Consider the following 24,081-nt stretch of genomic DNA (forward strand, 5'->3'; position numbering starts at 1 on the left):
AGGTGTTGCATTCAGTTACTCTAAATAGGGGGTGCCTTATGGAAAAATGGCTCTTTCAGTGGCTAAAGTTTTCCTGGGTGTGGAAGAGATCACTCAGAGTGGTTTAGAAAAGGGTGACTAAAACAAAGCTTTTGGAATTGGCAAAAATGCTGCAGTTGACATTACCTGACGGGGCGAGGAAGGCAGAGATAGTTGCAGTTACAGCTCAGCATTTAAAATTGCCAAAAACACAGTTGGAGGCATTGGAATTGGCTAGGATTCAATTACAAATGAAATAGTTTGAACAGGAAAATGAATTGAGATAGTTTGAATTCTAATTACAGAAAAAGAAAAAGAAAATAACACTGGCAGAACAAAGAGGGAAAAGAAAGAATAGCCCTGGCGGAACAAGAAGAGAGAGAGAGGAAAGGGAAAGAGTTCTTGAACTTCGGAAACTCGAACTGAAAAGCAAACGTCAACTTAAACTGGTGGAGGCAAAGGTAAAAGCTGGGAATAGTGATGAGGAAGAACCAACCCATCATAATCAAAGACCTAGTCGGGATCTGTTTAAATATTTCAAGTGCTGCCAAGATTTGACAAGAAGGATGTTTTCACTTCATTTGAGAAAACGGTAGCACAGTGGTTAGTAATGCTGCTTCACAGGGACCTGGGTTCGATTCCCAGCTTGGGTCACTGTCTGTGTGGAGTTTGCATGTTCTTCCTGTGTCTGTGTGGGTTTCCTCTGGGTGCTCTGGTTTCCTCCCACATCATGAAAGACATGCTGGTTAGGTGCATTGACCCGAACAGGCACCGGACTGTGGCGACGAGAGCAATTTCACAGTAACTTCATTGCAGTACTAATGTAAACCTTACTTGTGATTAATAAATAAATTTTAAAAGTAGTTAAACAAGTAAAATGACCACAGACCATGAGGGTATTGTTGGTTTAAACAAGCTACTGATGTACTTGTGCGTCACTATCAGAGAAGATATCTACAGGTCATGATGAGGTGAAAAAAGCCATCTCAAGTGCATGTGAACTCGTGCCAGAAGCCTATGGACAGAAGTTTAGAAACCTGAAGAAGGAACCAGGTCAAACATATATTGAATGTGAAAGAATCAAGCAAATTTTGACAGGTGGAAAAAAGCATTGAAAATAGACCAGACATATGACACTCTTAGGGAAACAGTTATTTTGGAGGAGTTTAAAAATTCACTTCCGAAGTACTAAAAACTCATACGCAAGAGCAGAGGAATAAAACTGTGAGATTGGCAGCAGAAATGGCAGATGATTGTAAGTTAGTTCATAAATGAAGGTTTGGCTTTCAACATCAATTTATATCTGAGAGAGAGAAAAAAATTGGGGAAAAGAGAAATCATCACATGGTAAAGGCAAAGGAAATCTCAGAGACAGGAAGAATAGTTTACCTCAGTTTACAAAGGAAACACCTAAGAGTGGAAGAGAAATAGGAAACCTTATAAGAACATAAGAACATAAGAAATAGGAGCAGGAGTAGGCCATCTAGCCCCTCGAGCCTGCCCCGCCATTCAATAAGATCATGGCTGATCTGACGTGGATCAGTACCACTTACCCGCCTGATCCCCATAACCCTTAATTCCCTTACCGATCAGGAATCCATCCATCCGCGCTTTAAACATATTCAGCGAGGTAGCCTCCACCACCTCAGTGGGCAGAGAATTCCAGAGATTCACCACCCTCTGGGAGAAGAAGTTCCTCCTCAACTCTGTCTTAAACCGACCCCCCTTTATTTTGAGGCTGTGTCCTCTAGTTTTAACTTCCTTACTAAGTGGAAAGAATCTCTCCGCCTCCACCCTATCCAGCCCCCGCATTATCTTATAAGTCTCCATAAGATCCCCCCTCATCCTTCTAAACTCCAACGAGTACAAACCCAATCTCCTCAGCCTCTCCTCATAATCCAAACCCCTCATCTCCGGTATCAACCTGGTGAACCTTCTCTGCACTCCCTCCAATGCCAATATATCCTTCCTCATATAAGGGGACTAATACTGCACACAGTATTCCAGCTGCGGCCTCACCAATGCCCTGTACAGGTGCATCAAGACATCCCTGCTTTTATATTCTATCCCCCTCGCAATATAGGCCAACATCCCATTTGCCTTCTTGATCACCTGTTGTACCTGCAGACTGGGCTTTTGCGTCTCATGCACAAGGACCCCCAGGTCCCTTTGCACGGTAGCATGTTTTAATTTGTTTCCATTGAGATAGTAATCCCATTTGTTATTATTTCCTCCAAAGTGTATAACCTCCACATGTTTTTGGTGTAATAATGTTGGACACACATAGTCACAGTGTTGGTGGCTTAAGAAAAGCACGGGGCAGACAGACATGGTGAAACCAGATAGGCCGGTGGGGTTTCTTAAAGTAGTAAAGAAAAACATGGTTGAAGTTAAAGAGATGCAAAAGAACGTACAGTCTGTTCAGGAGAAGGTTGATAATCAAGTGCCAGATCGCTTTCAATAATTTACTTGTTTGGATAAGGTTTACTAGTGTACAAGGAGGAGTAGGTAAAGAAGTTAAAATCGTAAAAGATACAGGAGCAAGTAAATCTTTAATGGTGGGAGTGATGGTGGGAAGTGAGGAGATATGTAGTTTGGAAGCAGTATTGTCAGAAAAGGTGGTAGTATGTGGAATTCATGGTGAAAAGAGTAGTGTTCCATTGTGTAAGGCAAGGTTGAGAGTCGAGTGAAAAAGTGAAGTGGTGTTAGGAGTAATAGAGAAATTACCTTTTTCAGGGATACAGTTTATCCTGGGTAATGATATAGCTGGATCATAGGTGAGTGAGATGCCTTCTATGGCCGAAAAGCCAGTAGAAAATCAAACTGAGGTGTTGCAGGAAGCATATCCTGGGATTTTTCCCTGTGTGGTAACAAGATCACAAAGCCACAGGTTGAGACAGAAGGAGAAATCAAAGAGTAAAGATAATGGGACTAAGGTTCAATTATCAGAAACACTTTTTGACCAGATGGTTGAGAAAGAACAAGAACAGGTGGAAGACTAAGTGGAGATCTTTTTAGTTCAGGAAAGTTGGCAGAATTACAACAGAAAGATGTAGAGATAAAGCAATTGCATTTGAAAGCATAGACAGAAGAATCTTAGTGTATACCAGAATGTCATGGCATTAAAAATGATATCTTGATGAGGAGATGGAGACCTTTACATATTCAGGGAGATGAAAAATGGGTAGAAGTTCTTCAAGTTGTACTACTGGTGGGTTATAGAAAGGAGATGTTGCAGGTAGCACATGAGGTTCAAGTAGGAAGTCATTTAGGAGAAAGGAAAACTCGAGCAAAAATACAAAAACATGCTTACTGACCTGGCCTGCATAAAGATGTAGAAGAATGTTTGCCGTACATGTCACACGTCAGGTAATAGGAAAACCTCATGCAGTAATCAAACCAGCACCTTTCATACCCAATCTGGCATTTCAGGAACCTTTTACGAAGGTCCTGGTTGATTGCATGGGACCCCTTCCTAAACTGAAAAATGGGCATCAGTAATTGTTGACCATAATGGATGTATCTAGTAGATTTCCGGAGGCCATTCCATTAGGTAATATTACAACTAAAAGGATTCTAGAGGAGTTACTATTTTTAACCAGATACGGACTGCCCATAATTCAATCAGATCAAGGGTCAAATTTTTTGTCGAAGTTATTCAGGAAAGTTATGGATGGCTTAGGAGTAAAGCAATTTAAATTAACTGCGTACCATCTAGAATCGCAGGGAGCATTCAAACTGTGACAATAAACTTTAAAGGCAATGTTCAGGGCCTGTTGACGGGATTATCTAGATGACTGGGATAAAGGAACTCCATTTGTACTTTTTGCAATTAGGAATGCACCTAATGAATCAGCTAAATTCAGTCCCTTAGAATTAATTTTTGGTCATGAGATAAGAGAACCATTTAAGTTGATCAAGGAGAAATTAGTGAGTCAGTGTCGAGACTACACTGTTGGACTGTATGTCAAACTTCAGGGAGAGATTAACTTGGGGTGGTGAGTTGGCTAGAATGCATTTAAAATGTGGCACAGCATATGATGAAAAAGCAGATAAGAAATCAAGAATTTGTAGTTTTGCTAGTGGGGATAAAGTATTAGTATTATTACCAGTGATAGGTGAACCATTAAAAGCAAGGTTTAATGGGCCTCATCAAGTTGAAAGAAAATTGAGTGAGGTGAACTATTTGATAAGAACACCAGTTAAAAGGAAGACTCAGAGTGTCTCATGTCAATATGTTCAAATGGTATTTTGATAGAGAAGGAAAGCAGAAAGAGGATGTGTTAATTGTTACAATTTAGAGTGAAGAAATAAATTCAGATTATTCTGAATTTGGCATTCCTTAAATTAGATTGGACAATGAGAAAATAATCCGAAACTGGAATAAATTACTGAGGAAAATCAAAATGACCTAAAAGAGTTATTACAATCACATAGAGCTATATGTAGGAACAAACTGCAAGTACTAAAGTAATTGTGCATGACGTAGGTATAGGAAATGCTGTTGCAATTAAGCAACATCTGTATAGACTTAATCCACTAAAGTTGGCGCAGTTGAAAGCTTGCTTAAAAATGATATTATTGGAGTTGCAGTGAGTGGAACTCACTCATAGTGATGGTACCCAATCTAGATGGTACCCAATGATTGTATGTAGACTGCAGAAAAGAGGAGAACCCTGGAGGCCACTAGGCGCAAAAACTTGGCACAACCCTCAACGAAGAAGAGTACAGACAAAACTCGGCAGCAAGCCGTTTTGAATTGAGTTAAAAGTAATTTGCTTTTAACTCAATTCAAAACGGCTTGCATAAGATCATGTCAGCCGAGATTTAGCTAATTTTCCTGATTTTGCACAGCTATGTGACACTGTAGAACAGCTATGAGTGGCCTAATTCAATTTACATTTACAAACTGAAAAACTGGTGTGACACACTGTTGGTTGCTGAAATAACCCCAAAGTCTGCAGCCTCAAAAGGCACACAAAACGGACAGCAGTGTGATGAGCTCATCATAACAGCAACCATGGTCATCCAAAGATAATGGCAATCCAGATTAAAGAGCAGTGACAAATCTCATCCACTAAACCTCTGTCCAATTATGTTTAGTATTTCTACTACCTGTAACACTGACACAATACCACTTTTAACAGTTCACTAGTTTCCTCCGAGAACTAATGTCAGAACATAATTAAGCATCTAAAATAATGTTTATATTCATTCGTGGGATATGGCATCATTGGCTGGCCAGCATTTATTGCCCATCCCTAGTTGCCCTTGTTCAGAGGACAGTTGAGAGTCAACCACATTACTGTGGCTCTGGAGTCACATGTAGGCCAGACCAGGTAAGGACGTCAGATTTCCTTCCCTAAAGGACATTAGTAAACCAAATGGGTTTTTCCGACAATCGACAACGGTTTCATGGTCATCAGTAGACTCTCAATTCCAGGTTTTTTTTATTGAATTCAAATTCCACCAGCTGCCTTGGCAGGATTCAAACCCGGGCTCCCCAGAACATGAGCTGAGTTTCTGGATTAATAGTCCAGCGATAATACCACTAGGTCATCGCCTCCCCCTCTATAATAGTGTCACATATTTGTAGTAATTAAAGTGAAAATTGGACCGCAGCTTGCGGTGACTGCAGACACAGCCAAATGAGGAAATTGTTGTCCGATTTGTCCAGTCCCTTCAGATGCTTTGCCAGCTAAGAACTCACAAAAGAAACTCAGCATTGAAATTCATGTGAAGTTTCTACTTGGGACAAGTACCCACTAAACATGAGAAGAAGGGGATTTCGAACTAGCTAATGAGATTCATAGGCAGAATGCAGTCTTTCAGAGGACAGGTGATCAGTAAGGAGTTAAATGATTCTTAAAACAAGCTAACATGAACAGTTTACACATATGTAAATGCAGTAAGAGAATCAAAACAAGTAGTTATGATTTAAAACATATATGCTGATATTTTAAATATATTTTAAATGTTTTCACTTCCGCCAAGCAAAGTTACCGAAAGGCATGGTGGTAAATGTCAATAGTTTAAAACCAGAGGTCTGGGAACCTGTTAGTCAGCAGCAGCCATATCGGGAGGATTCCTATGAGGGAACGTATATTTTGCATTAATGAATAGATGCATTCACTGACCAGACACAAGGATAGATATGTCTCTGGACGCAAAAACACATGTCTATTCAACTTGGCAGTGAGCTGGTGGGAACGTCCATTTTGACCTTATGGTAGTGTCTGCTGTTACCAGGTTATAGGGAAATAGAGCCAAGAGAACATGCCCCTGTCTACATCAACGGGGACGAAGTCGAAAGGGTCGGGAGCTTCAAGTTTTTAGATATCCAGATCACCAACAACCTGTCCTGGTCCCCCAATGCCGACACTATAGTTAAGAAAGCCCACCAATGCCTCTACTTTCTAAGACTCAGCTACGACTCACACCAACTTTTAGAGATGCACCATAGAAAGCATTCTTTCTGGTTGTATCACAGCTTGGTATGGCTCCTGCTCTGCCCAAGACCGCAAGGAACTACAAAAGGTCGTGAATGTAGCCCAATCCATCACGCAATCCAGCTTCCCATCCACTGACTCTGTCTACACTTCCTGCTGCCTCAGCAAAGCAGGCAGCATAATTAAGGACTCCATGCACCCCGGACATTCTCTCTTCCACCTTCTTCTTTCGGGAAAAAGATACAAAAGTTTGAGGTCACATATCAACCGATTCAAGAACAACTTCTTCCCTGCTGCTGTCAGACTTTTGAATGGACTTAAGTTGCATTAACCTGATCTTTCTCTATACCTTAGCTATGACTGCAACACTACATTCTGCACTCTCTCATTTTCTTCTCTATGAATGATATGTTTTGTCTGTATAGCATGCAAGAAACAATACTTTTCACTATATGTTAATACATGTGATAATAATAAATCAAATCAAAAGAAGGGAGGTAACGTCCGAACTTGTTGAACGAATAAGATATCAGCATGCTATTAAGTATCATATAGTTGACTGAGGTGCTTGGCAGAGATTTATCTCGATATATGACTGCTAAATGAAATTGATTTTAAGCTAATGAAAGGTGGAATTATTAATTAGAAAAAACTATAATCGATCTGTATTTGACTATGTACGTAAGATCTTTCAGAATGATTTTGTTGCTCTATTTCCAGAGCTACTGGAAATAGAGCAACAATTTGCTCTATTTGCAAAGGTTACTTTGGGAGTCTCCGGTCGGCTGTATGCATGTCTGTTTGTTCTATGTTTTATTTGTAAAATAAATCTGTTACATCTTTACACAGAGATATTTGCCTTGCGAGTTCTGAATTGTCTTAGTTAAGACATAATTGGCCACCTTCAAATTTCCCCACAACAGTATGTTAGAAAAAGTTAGGACTTGTCCATTCAAATATGGGTAAATTTTTAATGACATGCAAGTCTTAATTACTGTCAATCTCTACAGAGAATTAATTTTTAAAAAGCATGATGTCTCATTCCCTCAGATTTTTATTATTATTGAAGATTTGAAAGATAAATTTAAGTTTAACTTTTTCTCTTTTCTCTCCATCTCAATCTCATATTTCTTTATGTCAATTTCTGGACATGACTTGGCATTGAATTAACTAGTCCAACCAAAGGAGCAAGATCTTGGCCCTGATACGTGGGCAGGAACAGAGACAGGCAGGCAAGGTAGCTTTTTAAGTCAATTCTTAAGACAATTAGGCTGATTAAACCCATTAATCAGAGACCAGAGATCTGTTGGCCCCATATGACATTGAGAGCATGATAGATTCCTGGAGGCAGTGTCTTGCCGACAGACAGGTAGGTCCACCGCTCCAGGTTCACTTCTCCCCCCTTACCTGGCCACAAGCGGCCTTTTGGAGGGGTTCATCCTCCACAACGGTGGTCCGCCAGTTGTAATAATTTTTTACTCAGACTATTTTAGAAGCACTGAGAGGGTTACTCAAGATAGAGTTCATGCTTTCTCTATCTTTCTAAATCTGTTTTTTTAAATCCAATTCAATCAAATCAAGTCCAATTCAGAGTCTCAACAAATGAGACATTCCCGATCCAAGCTGACAAGACAGGGCTCTCACCTCCTGTCTTGGGCTTGATCTACATGATCCAAGCTGATTGGAGTAGGCACTGCACCTCCTCCAAGGCTTGATCTCATTTGCATCTTAGCCAAAAGGCCGAGATGCCGCTTTTAAAAATTGCTTCAAATGAAGCTAAAATGAAACCTAATGACTTCAACCAAGCACAGCATGTCGATACTACACTTGATCTTAGCCAAAAGGCCAAGCCACACTTTCTACTTCAAACTGTGCTGCTAAGTGACAATTTTTCAGTCTGATTAAAGGAGATAGATACATTGTTGCTTGAAAATACTCAGCAAGTCTGGCAACATCAGTGCATTTTTGCTTTTACTTCAGATTTCAGGCATCCACACTATATTAGCTTTGTATACAGTTGCTTGCCCTATTCACACGGGCCCTGGTTCCCCTCTAGTGGGCACGGTGTCAAAATGGTTTTCCAATCGCAAAACGTTTGAGCGCCAAACCCCTGCCAAGGTTTGTGGGCAATAGCAAGTGTCATGAATAATTAGTATCATTTGTTCACCCATGTAAGAGTGCTGTTGTTTGGCCAAATATTTTGAATTAAATAGTGACAGTGTCAGATATGCAACAAGTTCATTTCATACTCCATAACTTGACACGTTTATGGAAGATGTTTACAAAACCTGTTTAAATGCTCCAGCAGTAGCAATATAAATAGATCAGTTGTTTTAATTTGAAGTAATTTGCCTTTTTTCAATGTCTTATATTATTTTTTCCTGATCAAAACTATGTATATTATTCCCTGAACAAAACACAGGAATAATTGACGTGATAGTCTAATACTGCAACAAATTAAATATGGCAGCTTCCATTAAATTTGTAAAAATACATGATATAAAAGTAATTAAATATAAAATAAGCACTTGCAGAAATTGCCAGCATATCAGTTTTTTTTAGCGTATGTGTTTTTGGCGTGGTTAAATAGGTGGGTAATATTACAATGCTTATTTATCCATAGAATAAGATCTTCTACTGTCAGAAAATATCAATTTAACTGACGGCCTTAGCCCATTTAAAAACCCTGCTCTTACTCAAACTGTTGAGTGCATATAGTAAATACAGAATGTCAAAATGCCAACACAAATTTTCAATGTGCGCCCATGTTTTTTTAATGTGAAGGTTTTAGAAATGTTTAACATCTGCAAGGTAGCAAAACTGGTGTCATTTTCTATACAGTAGCTAATGTGCGACTGCAGGTGGTGTTGAGTAAATGTAATACCAACTATTTCAAGCACAGAGTACAAAGATGCTTCAATCTTAAGAATAAGTTGCTTAACATTAATATTTCTGCATTCTAAAAACATCAAAATACTCAGCTTTTCGGTCAGATAAGATAGAGATATCGGCATTGCTGTGACTAACCACATTAATGCTCATCATTCACTCTGCCAAGTTCAGATTGAGATGCGCATATCTATATCCAGCTACTGATTTGTATCAATGAAAATCCAACATCAACCTGTTATTACTGACATTAGCATGTTATCATTACATGTCTAAAAAATATAAGTTTGCATTGATTCTCATTTTAAAGTTTTATGATTAAACATTATGGAGTAATTCACCTGTGCCAGAGAACTGCAAGATGGTCTCAAAACCATCTTCTCTACCAATGAACCATTTGACAGCTTCAGCTGAAGCAAACACAGCAATCTGACTCCAAATCTTTCAGAATTTGGCAACAGTTGCCTTGCAACAAGAATTGCAAAGTGTCAGTCAAATCAAACCAACTAATCTGTTATCGTATATATGAAATCAGGTACTAGAATCTGTAGTATGTATATTCATTATAAATGATTCCACTTGAATTAGTCGTAGAGTCATCGAGCAATACAGCAAGGAAACAGGCCGTTCAGCCCAACCGGTCTATGTCGACTACGGTGCCCCCCTGGTTGGCCCAATTGCCCGCGTTTGGCCCATATCCCTCTAATCCTTTCCCATCCATGTACTTATCCAAATGCTTTTTAAATGTTGCTATTGAACCTGCCTCAACCACTTTCTCTGGCAGCTCATTCCATATACGCACCACCCTCTGCGTGAAGAAGTTGCCCCTCAGGTCCCTTTTAAATCTGTTTTCTTTAGGGTGATGTTATTTGAAGTGCGTAGAAAAATATAACTAAAAATAGAGCATGTGCCTCTGCTCAGCTTGGTCTTGAAAGATTTTATAGAATTCTGCATGGTCCTGTTTAAATCTCTCTCTGAAATGTAAGCATTTGAGGATTATAATATTCCAATTCAATTATTCAGGCAATTTGCTATGCAGTGGGCAAAATTACAAGATAAAAGTGACTTCAGAATTGTGTCTCCAAAATCTCTTCAAGATATGCAGTAGTTCCTCAGATGTATCTGCTGGTAATACTTACAGCTCTGGCTGACACCATCTTAACTGAAAACTGTATGGTTGAATTCTTTAATTGCAAAACGGGTTAACAATTGAAAACAGAAATATTAAATGAAAATCAGCATGGACTCGTTTAATTTTCCATGGATTTATTCATGTTCTCAGTGCAGAAACATTCAGATATAGTGAATCACTTTAGAAACCTGGATACTAAATCTAAATGAAATGTCAACAGTCACCATGAAGCAATTAATGACAACAGAAAAGGTCCCACTGGGTGGGAAACAAGCTAACACGATACCTCTTTTCCAGGAAGATTATAACAGAAACCAAAGTATCTGCAGACCCATTATTCTGATATTGCTAACAAATAATAGTATCAGTAACGAGGAAGAGAGTTCAAGCGTATCAATATGAAAATAAGAGGCAGTCTACACCATTTCAGAAAAGAGAATCAATGAAAGGTCATTAACCTGAAACATCAGGCAGGATCTTGTTTCTGGGCCTTGATCCCACCACTGGGATGAATCGTAAGTCAGCAATGTATAAATGAAGACACTGGGTCTGAGCAAGCGACTTTGGAGGAGACAACCTCTGGCAAGGACAGAGAGCAGAATCCTGAGTCTGGAGAGCCAAGAGGAGACCGACCAGCAGTCAGAGATTGGCAGCCCCACCATCAGAAGTAGGCATGTAGGGAGTCACAAGGGCACTTCTATTCCCTGTTGCTGGCCACAAAAAGTAGTAAATAAGTTGCCCAAAAGGATAAGGCCATTGGATATATGGATGGAAGTGTAAAGTAAAGTTTATTTATTAGTGTCACAAGTAGGCTTACATTAACACTGCAATGAAGTTACTATGAAAATTCCCTAGTCGCCACACTCCGGCGCCTGTTCAGGTACACTGAAGGAGAACTTAACATGGCCAATCCACCTAACCCGCACATCTTTGAGACTGTAGGAGGAAACCGGAGCACCCGGAGGAAACCCATGCAGACATGGAGAGAACGTGCAGACTCCGCACAGACGGTGACCCAAGCCGGGAATTGAACCTGGGTCCCTGAAGCTGTGAGGCAGTAGTGCTGACCACTGTGCCACCATGGCGCCCATACAGTAACAGGCACTGCTACAGTTTACAGCAAATTTTGGGGCGTTGGCTTCCACATTGAATGGAGCCTCTGGCTCTGATATCTACCGGATTCCCACTGGGAGGATGCCACCATTTCATGGATGGCCTTCTGATGTGTCAGATGCCTCATGCACAGGCTGGAAAATTAGGACAGGGCCTTCATTAAGCCCCTCAGACAATACAGCCTTCCCTCAGTACTGCGCTCAAGTAGATTATGTGCCATTGGGCTTGAACCCACAAATAGGGGCAAGAATGCTACCACTGAGCCCAGAGCTAAGTAGTAAATGCATTATTTAATGAATGGAGATGAACTGTATAGGACAGACTGAAAGAAATCTAAAAAGTGACAGGAAATTCAACTTGTCCAGTCAAGTCAGTACTGTTTATAATTCCAGGCCATTATGCTGAAGCGCAAGTGAATGAAGGCGGTAATTTAGATAAGGGAGTAGAGGGAGAGGGTGTTCGCGACTCATCAAAGCGGGTCCAGATAAAAGCTGGAATAAGGACACTTTGCCTAAATGCACGAAGCATTCGGAACAAGGTAAATGAGTTGATGGTGCAAATCAGCACGAGTGGGTACGATCTAGTGGCCATTACAGAAACGTGGCTGAAAGGTGACCAGGACTGGGAGATGAATATCCAGGGGTATCAGGCGTTTAGGAAGAATAGACAGGAAGGAAAAGGTGGTGGGGTCGCGCTATTAATAAGAGATAATATCAGGGTAGTACTGAGGGATGACATAGGCTCTGAGGAACAAAACGTGGAATCATTATGGGTAGAGATGAGGAATAGTAGAGGGAGAAAGACACTAGTAGGTGTGGTATATAGGCCCCCAAATAATAATGTTGAGGTAGGGAGGGCTATAAACAAGCAGATAAGGGATGCGTGTAAAAACGGAACGGCAATAATCATGGGGGACTTCAACATGCACATTGACTGGCAGACTCAAGTCGGTAAGGGTGGAATGGAGGAAGAGTTCTTAGAATGCTGTCGGGATAGTTTCCTTGAACAGCATGTTACGGAACCGACAAGGGAACGAGCTATTTTGGATCTGGTATTGTGTAACGAGGTAGGTAGAATTAAGGATCTTATTGTGAAGGACCCTCTTGGGTCTAGTGACCACAATATGGTCGAATTTCTGATTCAGATGGAAGAGGAGAAAGTTTGGTCCCAAACCAGTGTCCTCTGTTTGAACAGAGGGAAATATGATAGGATGAGGGATGAATTGGCTAAGGTAGACTGGGAGAGCAGGCTGGCAGGTAGGATAGCTGAGGAACAGTGGAGGATTTTTAAGGAGATCCTTTTCAGTTCTCAGCAAAAATGTATTCCAGCAAAAAACAAGGATTGTAAGAAAAGGGAGAACCAGCCGTGGATAACGAAGGAAATAAAGGAGAGTATTAAAATAAAAACAGCTGCGTACAGAGTGGCCAAAAATAGTGGAGAAACAAGTGATTGGGAAAAATTTAAGAAACAACAAAGAGAGACTAAGAAAGCGATAAAGAAAGGAAGGATAGACTATGAAGCTCGGCTAGCAATTAATATAAAAAATGATAGTAAAAGTTTTTATAAATATATAAAAAGGAATAGAGTGGCTAGAGTGAATGTTGGACCCTTGGAGGACGAGAGGGGGGAGTTAATAGTGGGAAATGAGGATATGGCTGAGTCTTTAAATAAGTTTTTTGTGTCGGTCTTCACGGTGGAGGACACAAATAGTTTGCCAAATATTAACGATAGAGGGTTGGCAGCAGGAGAAATACTTAATACAATTAATGTTACCAGAGAGGCAGTGCTGGGTAGACTAATGGGACTGAAGGTGGATAAGTCCCCGGGTCCGGATGGAATGCATCCCAGGGTATTGAAAGAAATGTCAGAGGTAATAGTGGATGCGTTAGTGATTATTTATCAAAACTCGTTGCATTCTGGGGTAGTGCCGGTTGATTGGAAAACGGCTAATGTTACGCCGCTGTTTAAAAAAGGAAGGAGACAAAAGGCGGGTAACTATAGGCCGGTCAGCTTAACGTCTGTAGTAGGGAAAATGCTGGAATCCATTATTAAAGAGGAGATAGCAGGGCATCTGGATAGAAATGGTTCGATCAATCAGACGCAGCATGGATTCATGAGGGGAAAGTCGTGCTTGACGAACATGTTGGATTTTTATGAAGATGTGACTAGGGCGGTTGATGGAGGAGAACCGGTGGATGCGGTGTTTTTGGATTTCCAAAAGGCGTTTGATAAGGTGCCCCATAAAAGGCTACTGAAGAAGATTAGGGCACACGGAGTTGGGGGTAGTGTGTTAAAGTGGATTGGGGACTGGCTATCCGACAGGAAGCAAAGAGTCGGAATAAATGGGTGTTTTTCCGGTTGGAGGAAGGTAACTAGTGGCGTGCCGCAGGGATTGGTACTCGGGCCGCAACTATTTACCATTTATATAGATGATCTGGAGGAGGGGACGGAGTGTAGGGTAACGAAGTTTGCAGACGACACAAAGATAAGTGGAAAAGTGAATCGTGTGGAGGACGGAGAAGATCTGCAGAGAGATTTGGACAGGCTGAGTGAGTGGGCGAGGATATGGCAAATGGAGTATAACGTTGATAAATGCGAGGTTATACACTTTGGAGGAAATAATAACAAATGGGATTACTATCTCAATGGAAACAAATTAAAACATGCTACCGTGCAAAGGGACCTGGGGGTCCTTGTGCATGAGACGCAAAAGCCCAGTCTGCAGGTACAACAGGTGATCAAGAAGGCAAATGGGATGTTGGCCTATATTGCGAAGGGGATAGAATATAAAAGCAGGGATGTCTTGATGCACCTGTACAGGGCATTGGTGAGGCCGCAGCTGGAATACTGTGTGCAGTATTGGTCCCCTTATATGAGGAAGGATATATTGGCATTGGAGGGAGTGCAGAGAAGGTTCACCAGGTTGATACCGGAGATGAGGGGTTTGGATTATGAGGAGAGGCTGAGGAGATTGGGTTTGTACTCGTTGGAGTTTAGAAGGATGAGGGGGGATCTTATGGAGACTTATAAGATAATGCGGGGGCTGGATAGGGTGGAGGCGGAGAGATTCTTTCCACTTAGTAAGGAAGTTAAAACTAGAGGACACAGCCTCAAAATAAAGGGGGGTCGGTTTAAGACAGAGTTGAGGAGGAACTTCTTCTCCCAGAGGGTGGTGAATCTCTGGAATTCTCTGCCCACTGAGGTGGTGGAGGCTACCTCGCTGAATATGTTTAAAGCGCGGATGGATGGATTCCTGATCGGTAAGGGAATTAAGGGTTATGGGGATCAGGCGAGTAAGTGGTACTGATCCACGTCAGATCAGCCATGATCTTATTGAATGGCGGGGCAGGCTCGAGGGGCTAGATGGCCTACTCCTGCTCCTATTTCTTATGTTCTTATAAGGTCACACCTTGAATACTGCATTCAGGTCTGATCACTAATATGCTTTTTTGATTGCCAATTTCTGGTTTTCAGATTTCTTGTGAGTAACAAATGGTACTTTTGATGTTCATCAGGACTGTATATGCTCTTGCAGCATGTGAACATGTTTCTCTATCCTCAGTCAATAATGCAAATGCTCATATACCCAATTTATTTTGATCTTTACAGCTAATCATCTACCATACCTTGATAGCCTCAGCTCTGCTAAATCTTTTTGGACACTTCTGCCATATTTTGTGTGGCAACCAGAGTCCTCACGCCACTCCCTACAGATGGCTTTCAATCTACTCATTATTTGTACTTTGATGTTTATTGATGAATCAAATTAAACTTTTCCTGTCCATCTTGTACGTCTGTCATTCAGAGACTGCATAGCACAAGGCTTGGGGTTAAGCAAAAACTGATACCCAATTGCATTCACCTTGGGAAACACCAACCACCATCATATTTTTTTTTTAATGTTTTGCATTCGGACTCAATTTTTGCCATAAATTATGGGTACATCTATTTAGTGCCTGCCAGATTTTCAATACAACTCCAATTTATTGCTGTCTTTGGGAACCAAAGTAATTCTGATCATACAGCCCCGAATTAGAAGAAATGTTGCATGTGCAGATTAACTAGATACATAAAATAATCATGCAAAAGTCTGCAACAATATAGTGGTTGTAGGATGCTGATTTGAACACCCACCCCCATCAAACAGAAAAAGGTCAGGGCAAGTGTTAAAATCTTGAAAAGCAAATTGATACTCCCAAATTGTTGCGTTGCTAGCCGCAATAATATTAACATTTCCCCACTCCTACATAAAAATCAAGAGCTATTTGCCTGACCTGCTTTGAGTTTAGCTTTATGATTTATCTCAGTCAATGACGCAATATATTTGGCGAATGAAAATAATTCAATTTTAATTTTCAGTGACAAACAGATATTGTAATAAATTCTTACCTCTCCATGTTTAACTGGTGTGATAAGACCCCTTGTTATGGCCATTCGAAATATACTCTCAGTTGCCTGTAAAGAAAGGCAATTTTAAGAATGCATAAATTGTCAACGGGTACCATTCTAAAATATTACTCATGGCACTGAACAATGTTTCAGTAGTAGGCACTTACATTACATCTTAGAAACAAACCTCTTAAAATGCTCATGCTGTGAATCCATCTGTCCTGAAATGATTTTTTTTTTCTGTTTAATTCTCATGCTATGCAGCAGGCGAGGGTCAAACCAATTTGGAAAGTTCCAAAATTCTCCCTACGTGGAGCAGCTATGCATTCTTCCAGAAATCTCATAACTAAATTATAATACCTTGAAAAGATTCACTTCCCCTCACATTGACAACTGTCCTGCACTCCCCCCCCCCCCCCACCCTTTAACACTGTAATCTTCTTCTGTCTCAAATGGTTATCCATTTGACCCCTTAAAAGATGCATATATCCCTGCCACAGTAACCCCTCATGAAAAGGTGTTCAACATTTCAACAACCTTGATAAAGAAAATATTCCTAACATCTCCCATTTTCCTGGTTTTAAATTAACTGCACCTCATTTTTGACTTTCCAACCAGAGGAAGTAGTATTTCTCTAATAGCCCAGATTTTCTGAAGGGTAGGTGCTTGGCAAAACTGAAGTTTTGGCAGGCTCGAGACTGCCGACTATCTATTCCAATGTCTGTCTGAATTTCACACTTTTAGAAAGAATCCATGGCACCAAGGAGCAGTAAGACTGATCAACCAATTAGATTGAAAAATTCTGGCAAACAAGATTGCAAGTAAAAAGCTGGCATTATAGATCACATTTAAATCATTGTACAGAAATCAAAATAAAGATTGTGACAATTACAATCCCCGTACAGAAGCCATAAGCCAAAATAATTAAATTTATCAGATGACCCCCAAAGAGGGGATTATCAACAAGATTCCACTTTTGGTGTCTTTACTTTAAGATGAATCAGATCCATGAATTAACAAGCAAATGCTATCCTAAATAAAAAGATACGTTTCACTTTAAATAGTCGGTACAACAAAAATATACCTTACACAACCACAAGTATTTGCATCATTCCCCACAGAAATGTTGTACTACAGTTCCACAATATGCTGTTCTTTATTCAGGTAGCACAGGTCACCTATCCAACAACAGCTTCGAGTTTTCTGGGTACAATAATCATCAGCAAATCACACTCACACAATGCCTCTCTCCCTGGGTGACGACAGTCCAGGTGGCTTAGCTTTCCCTGGCTCATGGTTTGGACACTTCTGGGAAAAACATCCAGTTTGTTGGCAGCTCTGAGCTAGTCACACTGCTTTCCAGGTTTTAAATCTTTTTGGCTGGATCTCAAAATACCTCCATGGGCTCATCATTTTTTCAGAAAAACTGACCAGAAAAACTGACCACTTCCTGCGAGTGATTTGCTTCTCCTCCTCACAAGAATTCTCTGTGTTCCTTTTAGTGTCTCAGTCTACTTTCTCTTTGTGTCCGCAGCTGTGCACTGATCACTTTCACCTTCTAGATCTTCTGTTTATCTCCTTTTTGTCTGCCAGCCACACGGCTTCTTTCTTAGCTTGCTGCCTGATGGCACTGCTGCTCGGTCAAGGGTCCCCAGATTACATGAACCAGTATGTCTTATTATCCAAAAGAGTTACAATTGAACACTTAACAATTGATGCAAACTCTTAAAAGTCATTTTCAAACATTCTTAAACACAAGTACAGATTCCCACATGACTTTGAAACAAATGTCAAATTTTCCCTACAGTACTGCTTCTGGGTCATAGGTCATCAAAAGACATAAACATGGGAAAAAGATAGAAACTTAAATAGCAAAATACAAACTTAAAAAATAAGTTTTAACTTGAAAGAGGGAATGAGATTCTATATGTGCCAAGCCAGAGAAGTTGTTCATCAATAAGTATGACAGTAAAACCTGAGTTGCTCCTCAGGCCGAGGGGCTCCTTTACTATGAGCTCATTAATTCATCCTGTCTCATTGCACGTGACCAGGTCCAAATCAGCTTGCTCTCTGGTTATCTCCAGAACATGGTGCTCAAGCTAAAAACAAATTGCTGAACTCATTTCAGGGTAACTTTGTCAATCTAATTCATCCAATCTATATAGAGATAAAAATAACCCATCATTAGTTGCCTTTATACCAGACACATTATTTCTTTGTGATTTTTTTTTATTCGTTCATGGATTGGGGGTGGCAGTGGCACAGCCACTATCTATTATCCATCCCCAAGTACCCTTAAACCGAGTGGTTTGCTAGGCCATTTCAGAGGGCAGTTCAGAGTAAACCACATTGATGAGGGTTTGGCATCATGTGCGGGGTGTGCGTGCGTTGTCCTCGAATCCGTTAACGTAAGTGATTGGGCCACAGCGATAGTACCCATGATGAAGGAAGATGGTTCGGTACTCATACATGGTGATTTTCAAGTCACTGTCAATATGGTACTATGTGCACAGCAGTACCCTCTGCTTTTAATTGATGATTTATTTGCAGGGTTGGCAAGAGGCCAGCATTTCAGTAAAGTTGACCTTAGTCAAGTTTATCTTCAGATAAATGGGGTCTATTTCAAAATCATGACACACAAGGGGCTATTCAGGTATAAAAGGCTTCCATTTGGCATTACTTCTGCACCTGCACTGTTCTAATGTGCTATGGATCAAATTCTAATGGACTAGAAGGAGTCCAGTGCTACTTGGACGATATCACAGTTACTGGAAAGAATCATAGAATTTTACAGCACAAAAGGGGGCCATTCAGCCCATCATGTCGGCACTGGCTCTAGAAAGAGGAACCCAGCTATTCCCATTCTCCAGCCCTATCTCTTTAGTCCTCTAAATTATCACTTTCAAATATGCATACAGCTCTTTTGAAACCTCCTATGGAATCTTCCTCCACCACTCTCCCATGCAGCGCATTTCAAATCCCAACAACTCTCTGAGTAAACAAGTTTTTCTTCATCTCATTCCTAGCTTTCTGGCTGACCGTCTTGAAATTGTGACCCCGAGTCACTGGCACACCAACTAGTGAAAACAGATATCCTTCTTTACCGTCAAAATTGTTCAGAATTTTGAACACCTCACTAAGGTCAAGAATAAACCCAATTTTTCTAATCTTTCCTTGTATCTTTCTGGTATAATTCTAGTAAATCTCCTTTGCACACTCTTCAGGGCTTTAGCATCCTTCCTTAAATAAGGTGCCCAGAACTGAACACAATAGGCCAAATGTGATCTGACCAATGATTTGCAGGGGTTTAGCATCATTTCCTTGCTTTTATATGCTATGCCTCTATTTATAAACTCGAGGATCCTATAAGCCTTCTTAACTGCTTCACCTTGGCTGCCACTTTCAATGAATTATGCACTTGAACCCCAAGGTCTCTCTGCTGCTGTACTCTCCTCAAAGTTGTACCATTGAGGGTGTATTGTCTCCCGACATTTCTTCTACCAAAATACATCACCTCACATTTCGCTGCATTGAAATTCATCTGCCAGATTTCTGCCCATTTGGCCAACTTGTCAATGTCCCTCTAAAGTCACTCAGCATCATCATCACAATTCACTGTTCTCTCCAGCTTAGTATTATTAAGAATAAAGAGCATCTTCAAAGTTTAGATGCCACGCTCCAGACACAAGAAGATTACAGGCTACAAGTACAGAAGGATAAATGTGAATTCTTCAAATCTTCAATTGAATACCTGGGCACATCATAGATACAAAAGGGACTGCACAAATCGTCTTCAAAAGTAAAAGCTATAACTGTGGCACCTGCACTTCAAAACGTCAATCAACTGCGGTTGTTTCTTAAACTATTATGGAAGGTTTGTCCCTAATCTAGCAACTATTCTCAAGCCTTTACATAACTTAGTGCATCAAAACAGGAAATGGAAATGGGTGCAAGAAGACCTCCAGACAAGCTAAGAAGACATTATTAAAGTCAGAAACAGTGACACACTTCGATCCAAAGTTACCCTTACAACTGGCTTGCGACACATTAGCTTACGGGGTGGGAGCTGTGCTCTCTCACATAATGCCCAATGGTGGACAGAAGTCAATAGCATTTACATCAAGATCCTTAAACAAAGCAGAGATGAACTATGCACAGACAGAGAAGGAAGATCTCGGCATAATTTTTCAGATCTAACATTTTTACCAACACCTATATGGAGGGAAATTTACTTTGTTAACAGATCAACTACTGACAACAATACTCGGGCCGCACGCCAGTATTCCATCTCTAGCAGCAAGCCGGATGCAGAAATAGGCATTGCTACTGTCAGCACATAAATACACGATAACATTTCAATCAAATCTCCATGGGAATGCTGACGGACACTTCAGATCACCTTTCCCTAACGAGTCATCAATGAATTGTTTGAGTGCCAATATTTTCTACCTCAAAGTTGATAAGTTAAGAATTATACCAGAAATGATCCACTACAGTCAAACGTTATGGACCTGGCAGTGGCAAGACCATGGGAACAACCTAGAGTTGAAGCCATATATTACCCAAAGACTTGAACTATCCGTATAGGCTGGTTGCCTCCTCCGGGGAATGAGGGTTATCATTCCACCAGTGCTAAGGAAACGTATCCTAAACCAACTTCATGAAGGTCATTGTGGAGTAGTAAGGATGATGGAGATAGCTAGAAGCTATTTTTGTTGGCCAGGGTCCAATAGCAAAATTGAGGAGAAGGCAGATATGTATTTGGCTTATGCAAAAGTTCAAAACCTGCTGCCACTAGCACCATTACCCCCATGGGAATGGCAAGAAGGGTCTTAGAAAAAAGTTCATATAGATTATGCCAGACCATTCAAAGGACAGATGTTTTTCATTGTGGTAGATGCGCACTCAAAATGGCCTGAAGTCACCATTATAAAGACTATGTCCTTGGAGAGAACAATAGAAAGACTGGGTGAGGTTTTTGCAAGATTCGGCTTATCTGAACAACAGGTTAGCGACAATGGGCCACAGTTCATTTTGCAAGAATTCACAAATTATCTAAAGCAGAACAGAATCCAACATATCCAATCTGCTCCTTATCATCCTGCCACAAATGTGATGGCTGAAAGGTCTGTTCAGACAATGAAGCATTCACCGAAGGCTCGTGAGCAAGGATCACTGTCTAAATGACTACGCCAATTCCTGATGACATACAGGAATATGACACATTCAACAACCCAAAGTTCTGCAGCAGTATTCATAATAAAACATCAGTTACGCACAACATTTGATTTGCTGAAGCCACCCAAGACAAAAGAAATTGTTGAGAAGCAGCAGCAAAGTCAAATTTTGTGACATGAGAACAGGGATAAAGTGTTTTTCAGAAAGGTCAGGATGCATTGATACCATCAGTGAGAAGTGGATACTTCCCATATGAGCTTGGATAGGACCAGTCTCTTACATCATTCAAGCTCGGGACAATGTACCATAGAATCCATACAAAAGCAGAAAGAGACCATCTGGCTCATTGATTCTGTACTGAATCTCCAAAAGAGCATCTGAGCCAGACCCTCCCCGGCACCCTATCCCAGTAACCATTTAGTATGGCTAATCCACCCAGCCTGCACACCTTTAGACTGTGGGAGGAACCAGAGCATCTGGAGGAAACCCCGCAGACACAGGGAGAAATAAAACCAGGGTTCTTGGCATTGTGAGGCAGTAGCGCGAACCACTGTGCCATCGTGTGTGGAGACACTCGGATCAACTTTTAGCAACTGGAACTAGTTTGCCAGAGACAGAGTAATCCTAGGGTCTACAACAAACTGTACCAACCTAGGTATTCCTAAGAACTTGACAATCCCAGAAACAACAGTGGCAGACAGTACTTCAGTTGAGAACACTTCAACACCGAGTCAACCTCTGAACACTACGTCAACTCTGTGAAGGCAACACCAACAACTTTCAAACTAAACCAAAAACACCAGAGGTTGCAACCAACATGAAAAAACAGACACCTAAGGTTTTCTGGCAACCATCCGGAAATCACCATCCTCTGAAATGTCTAACCTATTGACTGTTGCATTTATTAGTTGTTCATATTGAAAATTTTGATCGTTAACATTATACTGTATTTAATTGCAGGAATCTCTAATGTAAATAGGGAGAAAAGTGTTGTGCGTTCATGTTTGTTCCGAGTTGGAACAAGGTCACTTTAAGAGTCCAATCACGTGATGTATTGATGACATCATCAGCCATTTGCATGGGCAAATGGACAGTCTATCCTCACAGCCTGTAGGGTAAACACCTCTCAAATAAAACTCTTGTTTGTTTGTACCTTTGTGGTCTGCAAGCCTATCCTTTAAAAATACCACAGTCATCATCAGCTAATTCTCGAATAATTTCCACAACGGTGTCAGTAGGATGGTCCCCACACAAAACGCAAATTGAAGGAAAGGGAACAAATAGGGTGAAATGACTTATTGTTAAGGGAGTATTCTCATTATATCCCTTTTTAAGTTAACGCACAGCACAAGGGATCACAAAAAAGCATTACTATATCTTTATGGTCATGTTCCCAGATTTGAGGAATTCAAGGTTCATTGGTTCTCCTTAAGAGTGACAATGGCAGAGGCAACCTCACAACTAAAAACAAGAAAGATAGAAATAGGGCTCATAATAAGTAAATGCAGCAACTAAAAACAGAACAAATGTTTTCTCGTGAATCTAAGTAGCATAACGCCATAACACATTATACACCTAAAGGGAGAACACTCCTTGTACAATGGCACCTAATCTTAATGGGCTGATGCGAACTTGCTTAAATTATCCAACATCCATAGCAACTTCAAGCTCTATTTCTCCCACACACCCTCGGCAACAAAAAAGGGGAGGGAATATGTTATACAAGCTTTTGTGTTCATTGGAATTGCTTTCTTTCATCAGTCTTCCCACCAACATTTTTAAGGATGTTTCAGCCAAACAGAGTAGTCTGTGAATCCAGTTAAGCTTCTTTTTTCTATTGAGAATCACTGATGTGTGGGCTCTCTTTCTGTACAAGCAAGAGATCTTTTTAATACACTGGTACTTATACACCACACCACATGTCAAAGCCATTCAAATACAAGGCGAATCTGCAACCCTTGAAAGGTTGGTACCACAGATTCTTGATAGAAGCTGCACACTTGATGTGTTCCGTGTCACTAAGAAGATTAACACAACAAGTATAGCTTCCTTTCTGAAAAGAAAGAGAGAAGAGGCCACCTGGACCCATTACAAAGTGACAAAGGATAAACTTCTAACGGCTGCGATAACTTCATTAGGTCAAAGGGAGTGGTGGAAGAAAAATTCTGATGTGTAGAAAATAAGCATGGAAACGAAGAATCAATAAAACTTTCCTGCACATTGCAAATGACATGACCAGCCATAATTCCAGGCCATGCAACCTCAGAAATTTCATGTTCTGTAACTGTTTACAGTCAAGTAAAATCATTGATTTTGAAGGCTAGCCAAAATAATTCTACAACAGCATCACTTGTGTATTCACAATTTTCTTTGCCTTTACTTATCAATTTCTTGATTCCATCAGGCAAGCGCAAAGCTCTCCTCCAGCAATAAAATGAGCTTGTTGTGATTCCATACCAACACAGCATTGCAAATAAACACCAGCTATCATTGTTCATGCTGAATTGTCAACAGAGAAGTTTTTTGTTAAAACGTACTTCTAATTAGGTGAACAGAACAGTTAACACTGTCTGGGACAAGTCGTTTTAGAAGATGAATTGGAAAGAGAGCCTACACAGAATAGAAACATACAGATTTGATTGTGTGCAGCAATTCAGGCATAGTGATTAATCTTCATTCAACAACAACTTGGATTTCTATAGCATTGTTAAAGAAGTAAAACATTCCAAGATGCTTTGTAGGAGCATTATCAAATAGAATTCAACCCCAAGCCACATCAGAAGATATTGATGCAGAAAGCTTGTTGAGAAAGGTAGGTTTTAAGGATTGCCTAAAAGAAGAAAAAGGGGCTGGCAGGGCAGGAAAGTTTAGGGAGAGAATTCCAGAGCTAAGTGTCTTGGCAGCTGAAGACAC

At 40.6% G+C, this 24,081-nt stretch overlaps 1 protein-coding gene across 2 annotated transcripts in view; it reads right to left on the reverse strand.

Moving 5' to 3' along the window:
- Window positions 1-24,081, reverse strand: part of tmem135 (transmembrane protein 135) — a 406,938-nt gene that overhangs the window by 196,135 nt on the left and 186,722 nt on the right. Inside the window, exon 5 of one of the 2 annotated variants that reach the window (XM_078221875.1) lies at window positions 15,991-16,056. The exons of the other annotated variant lie outside the window; for it this stretch is intronic. Coding sequence (XP_078078001.1) covers window positions 15,991-16,056 — 66 coding nt within the window. The remainder of the gene's footprint in view (window positions 1-15,990; window positions 16,057-24,081) is intronic. 2 annotated transcript variants of the gene reach the window in all.

Source organism: Mustelus asterias, chromosome 10 (assembly GCF_964213995.1).
Source record: "Mustelus asterias chromosome 10, sMusAst1.hap1.1, whole genome shotgun sequence".
Lineage (NCBI taxonomy): Eukaryota > Metazoa > Chordata > Chondrichthyes > Carcharhiniformes > Triakidae > Mustelus > Mustelus asterias.